General features: G+C 40.6%; 1 protein-coding gene across 3 annotated transcripts; it reads right to left on the reverse strand.

Moving 5' to 3' along the window:
• Window positions 1-4,164: 4,164 nt before the first annotated feature.
• Window positions 4,165-12,953, reverse strand: znf281b (zinc finger protein 281b). 3 transcript variants are annotated; one of them, XM_046377287.1, is made up of 7 exons: window positions 12,728-12,953; window positions 10,184-10,705; window positions 9,879-9,992; window positions 9,612-9,735; window positions 9,011-9,103; window positions 8,771-8,889; window positions 4,165-8,412 (listed from the first exon to the last, which is right to left on the reverse strand). In XM_046377287.1, the coding sequence occupies exons 2-7, from the start codon at window positions 10,634-10,636 to the stop codon at window positions 6,784-6,786; spliced, it is 2,532 nt and encodes an 843-aa protein (XP_046233243.1). In that variant the 5' UTR covers window positions 10,637-10,705; window positions 12,728-12,953; the 3' UTR covers window positions 4,165-6,783. The 3 variants fall into 3 exon arrangements, with proteins under 3 accessions (XP_046233243.1, XP_046233245.1, XP_046233244.1); XM_046377289.1 differs by having other exon boundaries at window positions 9,011-9,094; window positions 12,728-12,951; XM_046377288.1 differs by lacking the exon at window positions 12,728-12,953 and adding an exon at window positions 11,629-12,702.
• Window positions 12,954-14,356: the final 1,403 nt, after the last annotated feature.

A 14,356-nucleotide genomic window follows, 5' to 3' on the forward strand; every position in this document is an offset into this window, starting at 1 on the left:
TCTCCACGGCATTTATCTGTTTGTCATTATCAGAGATCAACACGATCTTACTGAATTTTAGAAGTATAATTAGATAACATTTGTTTATCTAATCAACTGATAGAGAGAGTACTTTTCATTTCTTTTTAAAGCTCTAAATCAGAAGAGTTTCAGAGGGGTTTACTGACAAAGATTTGCAGGATTTTTGTGACAATACCTAAAAACAAAAATACTATCACAGAATAAAGACACAGTGAAGTTGCTTTAATATGCAAGCAACACCGCTGGTTATCATTAATGACAGTGTTCAGTTCATTACTTGAATACAGAACACAGTTTCTTATGTCCATGTCAGCCTCAGAATTTATAAGTTACTTATACAGCAATAATGAACAAGAAGGGCAAAGATTCCATTCCATTCCAGGTCATTTTATGAATTTATGGAAGTTCAGCCAGTGACCATTACACCACAAGACAGCTTCTATAAACACAGTCTCTTCACAGGCTAACAAGTTAACAAGACTTTCACATGACAGAATGTTTAGATTAACAAACCATCACTTTAAAAGTATAAGTCTAAAGTTTGATAAGTCTAAGAGTTATCATCCGATCACTGCTCATTAATTGATATTATCTCAAAAGTAATTTTAAATATCTGAATTAACATAACAAACACTTCAGGGTCATCACGGAAATCAGTGAAAAAAATGACCGAAATGGCCTAAAGATAAAAATGGGCACTAAACTTTAAAGTAAAGGATGTTAGTTAACTGCAGTCAATTCTTTTTTCACATGAACTCTAAGTTTGTTTCAGAGCAGGTCAATTTTCTTCAGATTTATGATTCCCTAGTGCTCCCATCTACATTTTTTACTAGCGGGTTTTATGATCATGTTGCCATGAGGAGTGTCAACATACAACATGGAGCAATAACTGCCTCTTTGTCCTGTTTCTGACTGTAAGTCCAAAGTCACTTATGGTGACGGTCATCTCCAACCCCACCCACCTCTTGTTCCTGGCAGTGATGATCGTGATTACAGTTCATGAGGGTGAGGGAGAAAGACTGATATCAGTTACGTAAAAAAGTTGCAGTGGTAGTAACTTCTCTGAGGACTCTGGACTCTGATGATTTTTCAAGAAACGAAAGAAGGGAAAGCAGCAATATTTTTTCAAGCTAATTACACGACACCATTGTGGTTCACTCATTCAAAATCCCTTACGTATAAAAATGGAAATAATAAAATAAAACTCAAACATTCCAATTTAAATAAAAGTGCTGGCACTCATTATGCAGAAAAAATTAAAAGCACTGATTGGTCAGATTTTTTTTTTTAAAAAAATGCAATGAGTAGTGTTTTAAAATGTGTCTTAAAGTAGTGAAGTGATAGAACACCAAAAGGCTCTCAGTTAGGCTCAGTGCTCCCTGTCATTGACTCAAAAAGTCTCAGGAAATCTGGACAGAGACGTCTAAAAGCTGTCTGAAACATCAGTTCAGATCCTCCATGATGGTGATGACGGCCCTACATGTATAACACATCATTTTCATACTTATCAAAACACTCGCTGAGCCCTCATGCTCTATAGAGGTATTTTATGTGTTTTATATTTGAACTTATCTATTCATGTTTTCCCTGACTCTGTCACCCAAGTCAAGTCAAGTCAAGTCAACTTTATTTGTATAGCCCATTTTTACAAGCAGTAAAAAGGAAAAACTCCCAGAAAAACCTTTAACAGGAAAAAATGGAAGAAACCTCAGGGTGAGCAACAGAGGAGGGATCCCTCACCCAGGACGGGCAGACGTGCAATGGATGTTGTACAGGCAGGAAAGCAATTTGCAACATGAGAAATGACATTACTAAAAAGATAAGCAAAACAAAATCTCAACTGTTTAGTTTCACTTTTTGCTACCACCTCAATATGATTTTAACATTTCACAAGTTATAGGAAATTTATAGTATTGAAAATTATAATGAACTGCTGTAACATTCATGTATTCTTTTTTTTTATGTGATGTTGAGAATCACTATCCTATCAGTTCGATTTCGGCCCGTAGGGAGAACCACCCCGCCCACATGGAAGGCCTTATTTTGTTATTGTTTTACTGAACTTACCTTTGCTTGGAGCAGTAACATTGTAAGAGCTTTTGACAGCAGAGGCAAAATGTCACCAAATCACCAAAGAACAATTGATATTGGACCATTCTGTACAAACCCAGATTGCATTGAAGACAATGTTATTTACATTCAAAGTGAACATTTTTAGAATTATACCTTCCTACAATATCTCTGTGTTGTAAATGTTATATGGTCTCATTTGGGGAAAGATCATAGTTCAGGGCTGGGGCAGCAGCTGTTTCTACCTATAGAGATGTTTGGACTGAGTACTGGATTCATTTGGTATTGACACTGAGAGCACACAGTCTGCTCCGTCTGATCTAAGGTTCTTTAAGCATGTATTCAAACAATGCAAAGGAGATGAAGTTGCTGTTCTATGCCACATAAAGGATGAAGAGCCAAGCTTACGTTAATACTTTAATGTCAGTGTGACAGCTCCATCTTCTGGCAACAGGGTCGCATGTCTAAATGATAAGATGATCACTGCTGTATCAAAAAAAAATTACCTCTTAAAGGATTGTGACAGACTGTAAACTGTTTTCACTCACAGTACGGACAACGTGCATCCACTGTAATGGCAGCAGGCAACTTATCCTTCCAGACAGGTTAATGTATGTCAGCAACCGCAATGACTGGGACCAGTGGTGAAAGAAATGTTCAGACCCTTAACTTGAGTAAAATCACCATAACGTGAAAATACTGCACTATAAGTTTAACTAAAACAAAAACAAAGCAAAACCAAAAAAATGACTTTGAGTGAAAGTTTTGGAAGCATTATCAGCAAAATGTACTTAAAGTATTATAAATAAACGTGCTTGCCATCAGTGTTACTACTATACATTACTTTTTTGGATTACTTTTGGATTTTGGATTAATGTTGCATTTTACCGCTGTAAATATAATGTAATCTAATAGACATACTGTGCAGGATTTGCTGTTGCTGTTGATATTCAAAGTTGCCCCCTCCTCCCCAGCTCACGGGGGGGGGGGGGGGGAGAAGAAAGGGTGCAGCACCAGTGAGAACAAAGGCGTGAATCTGAAAAATAAAACACCGCTTTTACTGTTTTATTTTGTTTACCAGTGGTATCGCTGTAACACACAAATGGAGCACTACTCTCCTCATATCATGTTAATGCACCTCCATCCTGTTCGCTGTTTGTTGTGAGTGTGGTCCCGCCTCGCCCTCAGTCAACACGTAGTCCGGCTCACCTCTACAGCCACAGCTACACCACTGAGGGCTCAACCGGGGAGACACAGACTGCGATGCATCCTGGTCGCCTTATTTTCACAGAACTCTGACGTCGTGTTCTTATTGGCTGTGGGGGAGCTAAACATCACTGCTAACATCCAGAAACGGGAGAATACTGAGAAAAAGATAAGTTTAGCTAATTTTAACCACTTTCTAATTCTTCATATCGAAATAGATATCGTACATACAGAAACCGGCTCTCTTGTTTAGCCTTAAATTACATGTAAGCGTGAGAGACGGGACCTGCTCTGCTTTTCACTGAAGCTGAGACCGCTATTAGTGAAATGTTTAAACAGTTATGTACTAACTGAAAAGATAACCGGAAGATAAACAATTTTGTTGCCTTGGAGACCGGCCCGGTGTTGTCCCGCGCATGCTTAAATAAAAATTGCTCATTGATCAAATGTAACGCTTGTTCATTTGGAAAACAAAGGCTCGGTACATCTATATTTTTTTCTCTGAGCGGGGAAACAAATTTTGTTTTCACGTATCCCACCCAGCGTAATCTACCCCCTTTTTTGTTAAATACCTTGTTATGGTAGCATATATGTATATTTTTTGGTCTTGCATTATCAAATTGATTTTTTGCATAGAGCAGTTTGAAATAAGGGATTCAAATCATGATTGTTTTATCTTCCCACTCTTTGTCAAAGTTACATTCAACTAAGACTGGGAGATGCAAATTAATTTTCCTGAGTGATAAAGCAGACTTAATCAGATTAAGTACACTGCCAGTATACCGTATCCGTGTGGCATCATGATTTAATACTGGGAAATCAGTGATTTTCAGTTTTACTTTTTGAGAGATATCCCACACAATGTACTTTTTTTTTGTAACAAAAAGTTTTTATTGGCTTCTCTAATCCGTTCATCATCTCAATAACAGGTACAGCCTGGGAAATCAGATCACAAGGGGTCTAGAACAGATAAGACAAAGGAATGGGGAGGCTTCTGCTACAAAATTTGGTATTGAGGTGACAGTCAGAAAAAAAGCCATACAAAAATGTCTTTATCATGCATACTGGAGAAAAACTCAAAGAAAAAAACCTCCAAAAAAAAAAAATATACTGAAAACACACATTTTTAGTGTTTTTGTACATTTTTGTAAACAATATCCTTCTAGAGATCATATCAAAACACATTATGGCAAGTAACAAAAATAAGGGATATAACATGAGAAAAATGAATGTTCTATGAGGCATCTAGAATGCAACACTGCTTGGCGTGGATGTTTTTACAGAAAAAAAAACAAAACAAATACACTTGCATGTTGACGAGTCACTTGCTCTATAATTGTAAACACAGGCAGTGTTAAATGATTATACAATATGTCGAACCTATGCTACAAATATTTCCACTACATACATGAAACGCGTGTCCCTGCTTTCTTACGCTTTTGTGATATGAGGTATATTTAGGTCAATCTTATTGTCTTTTTTTTTTTTCTCCATCGCTCACCCACTCTTTTTTTTCTCCTTTAAAAGCATAGTGTGTGTTTGGAGTGAGGTGGCTGGTCAGTCAGTCTTTGTTCCCTGTGATCTGAGCAGCTTCAAAGTCTCTTGGCTGTGGAGCTCACAGACATAGGAAAAGGTGTATGGGTGGTGGTGGTGGGGGGGTGGGGGGGGGGTTCGGCTCACAGGAAATCAACTGAATTAAATATCAACCCTGGCTGCCAGGATAGAATGGCTTTAGCCACGGAAGACAAAGAAGGCCATTGTTCATTCTTGTGAGTGCAGGGCTGCATTTTGGGGGAGTGATGCAGGTTTGAGTTAGCTTTTCTGTTTCTTAACTGTATTACTGAAGCAGTTTCTTGCAATTACAAACAGCAGTGGGGGGAAAAAAAGTAAAATAAGAAAAAGGGGGTGTAGGTCCGGTGATTATTTGCTGAAAAATATCTGCTACTGAGTTCTGTTGTGGCTAATGGAAAATAAATAAAAGGGTTTAGGTATGCATCCAACATATCTAGGGGTTTAAAGATATAAGGGTTCCAGCATGTCAGCCCGTCTCTCAAAACACTTAAATACAAAGAGGTACTCTAAAATAATGAATAACAAAATTATGGCAAATCATCTTTTTACAACATCACCTGACAAACCGTAAGAAAAAAAATCCCCCCCTTCCCCTCTCTTCTCCCATGAGAAAAGCAACAAAATACATTTAGATGCCCATGGTCATGCCTAGTCAAGCCCTATCAAAGCCCATTTAACCATCCAGCCTTCCCTTTCCTCCCTCCAAATCACCCACCCATCGTCCCTCCCTCCCACCCAATCCCCCCATTCACAGTTTTCTCCTCTTAAAATATTAATAACCATTAGCATAATAATCACTTATCACATATGCAAATTGAATGGGTTGTTGATGTTTCCGATGATGATTTGTTTAAAAAGTGCTTGTTTGATTCCACTGACACAAAAAGGAACAGGAAGGAGTGAAGCAGAAAAGTGGTGACATTTTCAAAATAAAGAGAAATCACTTCAGCAACAGTGTGATGAAAAGATCATGGATTGATGTTCATTGCATTTTGAGACAGCCGTTAACAGCAACGGGTCGAATTTTGTCTAAGCTGCATCCTTTCTGCTGGCCACTGGTGGGCACAACCAGAGGCGTGCGTGGTTAGACAGGATTCATCAACCGACAATTTAATATCGACAGAACAGTCACTTACGTTCAAACATCCTCTTCACTTCAGAATATGCTGCGTGAGCAACGTGGGCTGAACTCCATCACAAGTTTTACTACCTCGTGTACACATGTGGCTCTCAAAAGAAATGTGGATGTCTTCACATTGACACAACAGTACCATAATCTCAACAAAGCTGCACGCAGCAGAAACCAAACATGATCATGTAATTTGTTGTTCTGACGAGTTAAAAACACAACACAAAAACAAAATCAAAGCTTTGTAGTCTCAAAGTACACCTGTAAAAACTGTGCTAATTGCATCTCATAATACAAAGTCTTATTACACAATTTTGCCTATTTTCCTGAGTTAATACGTTTCTTGTAACAGACAATATATATTTTTTGCCATTTGAATTCTGGGCCTTTCCCTGCCACAAATGTTATTATTATTGAAATTATCAACATTATTCATTACTTTACAATGGTATGATGATTGGTAAAACACAAGATTTCAGAAAAAAATTAAGCAAGTTTATAGCTACCCTCTAAATGTTTTTAAATTACATTTAAATCTACGGTACGTTCATATCAAAATCACTACTCTTAAACAAAAACTGAGCGACTAAATACATAATAAAAATGAGAATATTTTTTAAAAAATTGCATTTGAGGCCATGTAAGACCCTCCCTGGTCATTTCTGTATTAACATTTAATGGCAGTGTTTAAAAAAAATTGCTACAAAAACAAAATTAGGATGGGTATAGGGATCGTATGGACAGCAACAGAACGGCCCCCTAACTGGATTCACCTCGTTTGACCCTTATCTGAAACTTTGGCTTGTCGGGGTTTTTGATCCTGTACTCACTGGCTCACTGACGTCAGCTAACAAACTCGTATACCCTGAGAATTCTGACACTGGAGTCCGTATTCGGTGGTCAACCTCTGATCCAGGATCGCTGCCATAGCTCAGAGGGGTCCGCCGCCCTGACTTGAACTGGGAGCCAAAGGCCTGGGCGAAGTTCTCGATCTGATACGTGGTTTCTTTAGGGGGGTTCAGTGGGGACAGGTCTGGGTAGCTGGAGCCGTTGGTGGGTGCAGCGCTCCCTCCAGCCTTGGGTTGCTGCCCCTTAGAGCCCTCTGCCGAGACAGTCAGGTCCTGGGGAGGTAGGTTGAAGGCGCCGGGGGAGTGCTGCTTCTCCAACTGCTCCGTCAGCTCCTGAGATGGAGTCAGCTGCTGGTGGCTAGTAGATTCTAAGCCGAGATGGTACCCCGCCTGGGAGGGGGAGCCAACGAGCATGCCATAGTGTGACTTGGAGGAGGAGGATGAGGAGGTTGAAGAAGGGGCAACAATGGGCAGAGGGGAGGAGACAGCAGGAGGGAAGCCACAATCCAGTGGGGATGAACTGTACACGTGTTTGTCGGAGAACAGGGGCCCTGTAGGACTGGAGCTGCTGGACAGAAGTGGGAAGGGCCCTGTTGGGCCAAGGCTGGGGAAGGGTCCACTATGGCTAGTGCGCTCCAGGGCTTGCAGAAGAAACTTTGAGTACTCGCTCATCACTGCTGTCTTGTCACCACCGTTGGGCGAATCATCCTCCAACTCAGGGGTGACAGGGGCTGCAGGCTGGAGGTCTACATGGTGTGGGTGGTCTGACAGGTCGAAAGTCACATCATGGTGGTGTGTCCCCTCGGGCTTATGGCTATAATGGTCTAGCAGGCTCTGCAGTACCTCATCTGGAATGCCTGACTTATCGTGCTTGAGTTCCAAAGGTGAAGAGTCCAGCATGGCCAGTGTGGGCTCAGGCCCCAAGGAGCCCTGGATTACACTACTTCCCTGGGATGCCATATGCAGTGAGCTGGCTCCATAGTCATTATTAACCGCATGGAGGTAGCGTCGCTTTTTCACAAACTGCATTGCATCATCGTAGTTGCTGCTGGTGGTAGGCCCCTGCTTGTTGCCCCCGGCACTCTGGAGTAGACCCATGTTATCAAGACCAGAACCATCTACGTGATCCATGGAGCCAGGCTTTTGTCCCAGCTGTTTCTGTCCGTCAACACCGTCTTCCAGAGAGAGCAGGCCCTTGTCCAAACCTTTGCGGCCAGCTTTTTTAAATACCAATTTGGGAGTACGTCCCTGCATGGGGGGGCCAGAGCCAGTGGTGTGCTCCATGTTGTAGTCCTGTAGGCCCAGATCACGGGCCATCTCCCCAGAGGACGATGCTGCTGCCACTGATGCTGAGGCATTTTTCTTCCTCTTGCGCTCACTGCCCTCACCGTTTTTGGACTTGGCCCTCTTGCGTCCAGAGGTGGTAGAGTTTCCCTGAGTGAGTGAATAGCTGCCATGGCCTAGCTCTGCTTCGCTGAGCTCCAGCATGCTTGGGTCCAGGCCCTTCTTTATGGCTTCTCCACAAGTCCGTTTGTGCTTCAGTAACCGGTCTGTTCTTGAGAAAAACTAAAACAGGAGGATGACAAAAAGAGATAAATAAAAGTTTTGTATCCACTGGTAGGAGAAAGGTAGGTTTGCATTCTTATAAATGTTTTTATGTTAATATTAGAGCAATTGCATTTCATGAGAATATTATATTGACCTCATTTGGCACAACTGTACCAAACCTTTATAAAACTAATTTAGAAGTTTAAAGTACAGAAAGAATTTCTAATAATGACAATATTTTTCCTTACACACACTATTCAACAAAGAATCACTGTAAAGGCAAATTAAAATATATACAAAGTCAATGGGAAAATACATAAAATTAAGATGCAAAAATATGATAAGCTACTTAGTAAACAGACTACAGATAGCCTACTTGTTGGCAGGTGTCACAGCGATATGGCTTCTCGCCACTGTGTGTCCTTTTATGTCGCTCCATATGGTACTTCTGGATAAAACGCATATTACACTGGTCACAGCTAAAAGGCTTCTCACCTAAAAAAAAAAAAAAAAAAGGAAAAAGAAAAAAGACAGAAGCAACCATGTTAGGGCTTGAGTCAGGGAAGGCAGTTATTCCAAAAGTCAGCATATTATGTACTCAGGTGCAATAACTCACCACTGTGGATCTTTTCGTGCCGCTGGAGCAGGTACTTCTGAATGAAGCTCATGTTACACTGACTGCACCGGAAAGGCCTTTCACCTGTGCGATCAAGAGTACAACCATCCGACCACCATATTAATTAATGCCCAGCTTGTCGTATAAATACACATCAAAATTAAACCTATGAGACTCATGTGCTCAACAGTCTTACACTAACAATATATGAACATGTACTGTTGTAGAAAAAAATAAACTGACTTTTCCTTTAAACAGTTTATAAGCTTGTGTTCAAAGAAACAAGTGAGGAATTCCCAGCAAAAACAATGACTAAGACATCCAGAAATACATGAGTAATCACTGAGTCACCCATGGCTCAAGCGATCGTCTGGTTTCAAGTAAAGCTCCAAGCACTTATGGTGAAGGGGAGATTAGTAAAAAAGGGGGTTGAAAGAGTAAATGTAATTTAAAGATTTTCTTTTGAAAGAACAATGTTTATTAATAATAAAATGATAAATGTTTTTGATTCCTGTGTCATTCTTTAAATGTAGTTATTTAAGGAAAATCCTCACAGTCAAAGGAAAAAGTAAGGTAGTGACAAGCAGTGAAAGTCTCTCACCTGTGTGTATAAGCACATGTCTGCGCAAGTGGTAGGAGCTGCGGAACGCAGCATTACAGTGCTCACAGATATGTGGTTTTGAGCTGGGTGACAGGCAAGCTCCGTCTGCATCCAACATCATGGCCTACAAGGAGAAAATCTGAGTTCAACTGAGCAAGTAACAATAAAGTTGACTTTTCCACACTGCATGCAGCTCAGGCAGGAGACAAATCTCTTCAAGTGCAAACAATTATATCCAAAGCAACACATTCTGGTGTTATAAAGGACCTTTGCAGCATCGTTGCGTTTCCGTCGTGCTTTGCCTCCCTGCCCATCCCCATTGCTCCTCCGCCCCCTTCTACCTGAGGACTCTTTTGGCTCTTTACCCGGTCTTCCAGGTACCTAAAGACAAACAACCAGGTAAGTATACCAATCTATAAATGACAATTAGACACAGTAATCACTACTAGGATTAAAAGCCTCTGCACTACAATCTCTGCTTATGCAGTAAAGAATTAGCAGATGAACATGTTCAACTAGATATTAACAACATATCACTTGAAACAAGGCTTAGAACCAAAACCCCTTCTCACCGGTTCTCCAAGGGAACGAACGTTGCTGAGGCTGAGGTCATGCAGAAGCATGTTCTGGTGATTTTGGTGGTGGTTGCCGAAAGACATGTCCGGCATGTCAGTACCACTTTTCCCCGCGCCCCCTCCAGCACAGTTCACCCCTACTCCTCCACCCCCGCCATAGAGGGGCATACGATAATCCAGCTCGCTTAGCCGCTCCTGCTTAATGCCCATACTGTGGAGGAAGCCCCCTGTGTTCACAGCAGTGGTGCCCTGGTGTTCTGGGGGCGAGTCACGTTCTTTCTTCAAGATCATCTCCTGGGGAAGCTCACCCATAACAGACTGGGAGGCCAGCCGTGTAAAGCTGGTGACAGGTGGCAGGTGGCTGAACATAAGCATACCTGGTGCAAAATTGGGGTCCATGCCACCGTTGCGCAAAAACTCATTGCCTATTTTGTCCTGGATAATACTCATGGTGGTGGTTTTGCTTTGTGCAGGGAAGAAGGGCAATCAATCTAAAGAGGAATGCAGGAGAAGAACATCCTGAAAGAGAAGGCACATCAAAAAAAAAAATCATAAGCACTGATGATTTCAGGTATGAGCCAAGCATACAACTGACATTTTGTTGCAAGTCTTTTTACAACCTTTCATATCTTATAAGTCCTTACAGCTATGTAAATTTAGTCAGTTCTATGTAGTCTTTACAGTATGCATTGCGTGTACTACAATGTTCCCAGAATTTCCTCAGTTGCCCTTTAATTACTTAATTGGATTTATCAGGCTTTACCTTACGGAAGCACAGCGTACCGTAACAGAAAACCTTAAGAAATGGTTTGTATATAATACATTTAATTTACAACATGAAAAAAGGCTAGAAATGAAAAACCTCTAGACGAAAATAAATCTCACTTTGTGCGACTTTGTGAAATACAGCAGAACAGTGACATAATTAAATTGTGATAATGTACTGTGATTTATCAATCAGAACTTGTGTAGAAGAAAAAAACAATACAGAAAAAGAATCAAAAACTAAATCTCACATAACACAAAATGAGGTTGACGGTAAAATTGCCTAGATTTGTCAAATAACATGCTTTATATGACTTAATAAAAGTAAAGTTTTAATAGAAGATGGATTTCTGAAATAACTTAAACGTAAAAACGTAAGCTCTGCACGACATGAGAAGACTGCAAATTCTGTTCAATATAAGGCGAAACGAAAAGTAAAGTTGCCTCTACCTTTAATCCAAATCTAGTATTGTTCTTCTTGCGACATGTGACTTGGATTGTAGCCAAAATAAAATCTGTAACTCGACAGCTTTTAAACAAATATTTCTATTGTTTTCGCACTTTGATTCATGCAGGACAACACCATTTGCCACCTTTGGCTAATAACCCAACATGAATGCAAAAGCTGGGGGCATTGGTTGCAGTACAGGCAAATTAATCGGTTCAAACAGACTTACCTAAAACAAACGATATTTAGGTCAAATCAGGCCAGTCCTTTCAGTCATTTTAGACAGGCGCCGCCGTTTGGCTTCGCGTATCAAAACCAACAAGGAAGAGTGACTGGATTGAGAATTTATTGTTTAGTCTAGCCCAGTCGACCATTTGGCTATGCGACACACAACTCAACAGAAAGCGGATGGGCTTTTGTGATGCAGAATAGTTAGCCAGCTAGTTAGCATAGTTAGCTAGCCGGTTAGCCACCATGAGACAATCAACGCATCCTCAGTCATAACAATCGACTACAACGTCTTACAAACCACAAACAATCGTTCAAACAAAGTCATATCAACCGCAAAAGTTATGTTGTCCGAAATAACCCGCATTTGTTGCTAATAGGTGTCTAATTATATCCGTTATGATCAACGTACCGTAACGTTTAGCCTGTTACCTAACGTTGTGTGTGTTGCTCTCAAGCTAGCTAACGCTAAAACAGGATCCATGATTTGATGCTATTAACGCGTATACTGACTATTTAAACAGCATTTCTGTGGGAGGGGGCTCATACTGAAATCAAACTGCACAAACTGATGGAATAGAAAATCAAATATGCATAAATATAGAGAGTTAATATCATGCGATATGGTGAAATTGAACAAGTTTGCTTTAAAGTCGGATCGGCAGCCCAAATTACTCATTCTCCAATTCCCAAGCTTTGATGACGCTCGTGAAATCAAATCTGTCTGGCAACGGTGGCGCTCTATTTATTGATAGCTAACTTTAGCCGTAATTACAAACGGATAATGATTACCAGTACATTTAGCTCGCAAAAATTCCTCGGCGATAACGGTACATGTGGACTTCAGATCAAATGGCCGAGCTACAAAAACAGTATGCTTTGAAGCAGCTGTGTTTATAACAATAAAGCTGCCATGAGCTAGCTAGTTAGCTGCTAGCTGCCCCGACTGAAAACCCGCATTACGGCCCATGCAACAGAAACAATGATGCTGACTCTCAGTGCATCTCCCGTTTGCGCCGAGCCAGACAATTCCGTCGTTTCAATCTCGACAAAGCCAAAGCATTCGGTACGAATAAAACCCCATTTAGTTTTCCACTCACCTACACATGACCGCACTTGGTTTCAAACGTGCCTATAATCTCTCCTTATTCACCGCTTTGGGGTTTTATTGCCAAAACATTGTTCTCCGGCGGTCGCTGCTTTCTTCCATCTTGTCTTGGCGCGGGGAATTATGGGTGCAGCGGACGGGTCGTGAGAGGAGACAGGCGAAGGCTGCTGAGAAGATCAAATCCGTCTCCTAAGGTTTTAGACAGCCTCACCGGACAGCACAAGCCACTCTGTGCTGTGTAGTGTGATGCAAATATACTGGACACATTAACATGACCAGATATTGTCACGTAGAGAGATATGACGTGCTGCAACTCTTTGTCTATAACTGAAAGATATATTTAAATGTCCCCTTTTTACTTACTTTTAAAACACTTAGCAACAATACATTGCTTTTCAGTTTTGTACATGAGTTGTACGTAGGAGGAAGAATATCCTATGTTTTGATTAACCGAAATGTGATTCTAATTAATGAAATGCATTATCGCACAAACAAAATTTGACGCAATTTTGTAGGTCTCAAATTTCGAGACTAACCATAATGATAACTTTTTTGTATGTATGATGTCGTAATTATATGCTATTTTTTTGCCTGGCACTTCTCAAAGAGGCAGAACAGCATGATCATCAGCATGCAATCCAACCAAGGTTTCACATGCACAAAATTACAATTTCTCTGCACATATCTCAGCTCAGGGTATCTGCTGACTTCTGTTACTGATGTAAAATCACTGTTTCCTTTCCCCAGTTTTTCAATCTTAATGCCTCATGATCATTCTTTTTTTGTGGCCTTGACATTTAAGTCAGAAGTATTGTTGTATAGTAGGATATTATCTTATACTTTAACATACAAGATCTCACAATACATCCACGGTTGGTGGCCTGCTACAACTGACTGTAAGTTGAGATGATGATATTTATATTGACAGTGGATGAAGAAACTTAATGTCATGGATCAGTCACATCTGGAATTTGTATAATGAACATAATAAGGTCGGTATCTGTGCCAATACTGGTGTGGCTTATCACATCAGTGCATCCATGGACAGAAACAAAACGCTGGACTATCAACCAGGCAAAAGCAGACAGCCACTCTGGAGCCCCAGACTGCCAGGGGCCCCAAAAACCCTGGCTACATGGTGAATTGATTTTAGGTCATTTGATTCATTACAAATTTCATCAGCCAGTTTGCTCCACTGTAGTCATCATCAGTTAAAGCGGGTTCTGTTTTATGATCTTATGTTGAGGCCCCACACTGTTGAAGGTCCCATGTGTTAAAATCTATTTTTAATACCTTAATTTCTTTTGTTTATGTTATAATACTAATAAATGAAAGGTGATGGTGCACCAACAGGAGCACAGTTTTTGTCCTGGAGCCTCCAATTAGGACTCTCACTGTATAATTACCTGTTTCTGTTTTATTGCAGTGGTGAACAAAGTGAGCCTATGATACTCCTCAGATGGAAAAGAAAAGATTTATTTGGAATCTGATGGATGAGAGTGTCTTTTGATTTAAAATGCCAAGGCGCTACATTCGTGACTTGGTGGAACTGGTTATTTCGGTCGCCTTCATGATAATCTTGAAAGCTTTTCTTTTTTCTGCTGATGCGTTTTCATTTGGT

Source organism: Scatophagus argus, chromosome 21 (assembly GCF_020382885.2).
Source record: "Scatophagus argus isolate fScaArg1 chromosome 21, fScaArg1.pri, whole genome shotgun sequence".
NCBI classification, from domain to species: Eukaryota; Metazoa; Chordata; class Actinopteri; family Scatophagidae; genus Scatophagus; species Scatophagus argus.

What these genes read in the sequence shown, in the direction of transcription:
- znf281b (XM_046377287.1), bottom strand. Translation starts at nt 10,636, where the DNA reads ATGAGTATTATCCAGGACAAAATAGGCAATGAGTTTTTGCGCAACGGT. An exon ending in TTCGTTCCCTTGGAGAACCG is followed by an intron (nt 9,993 to 10,183) that starts GTGAGAAGGGGT and finishes GTTTGTCTTTAG; the next exon opens with GTACCTGGAAGACCGGGTAA. An exon ending in GCTGTGACACCTGCCAACAA is followed by an intron (nt 8,413 to 8,770) that starts GTAGGCTATCTG and finishes CTCCTGTTTTAG; the next exon opens with TTTTTCTCAAGAACAGACCG.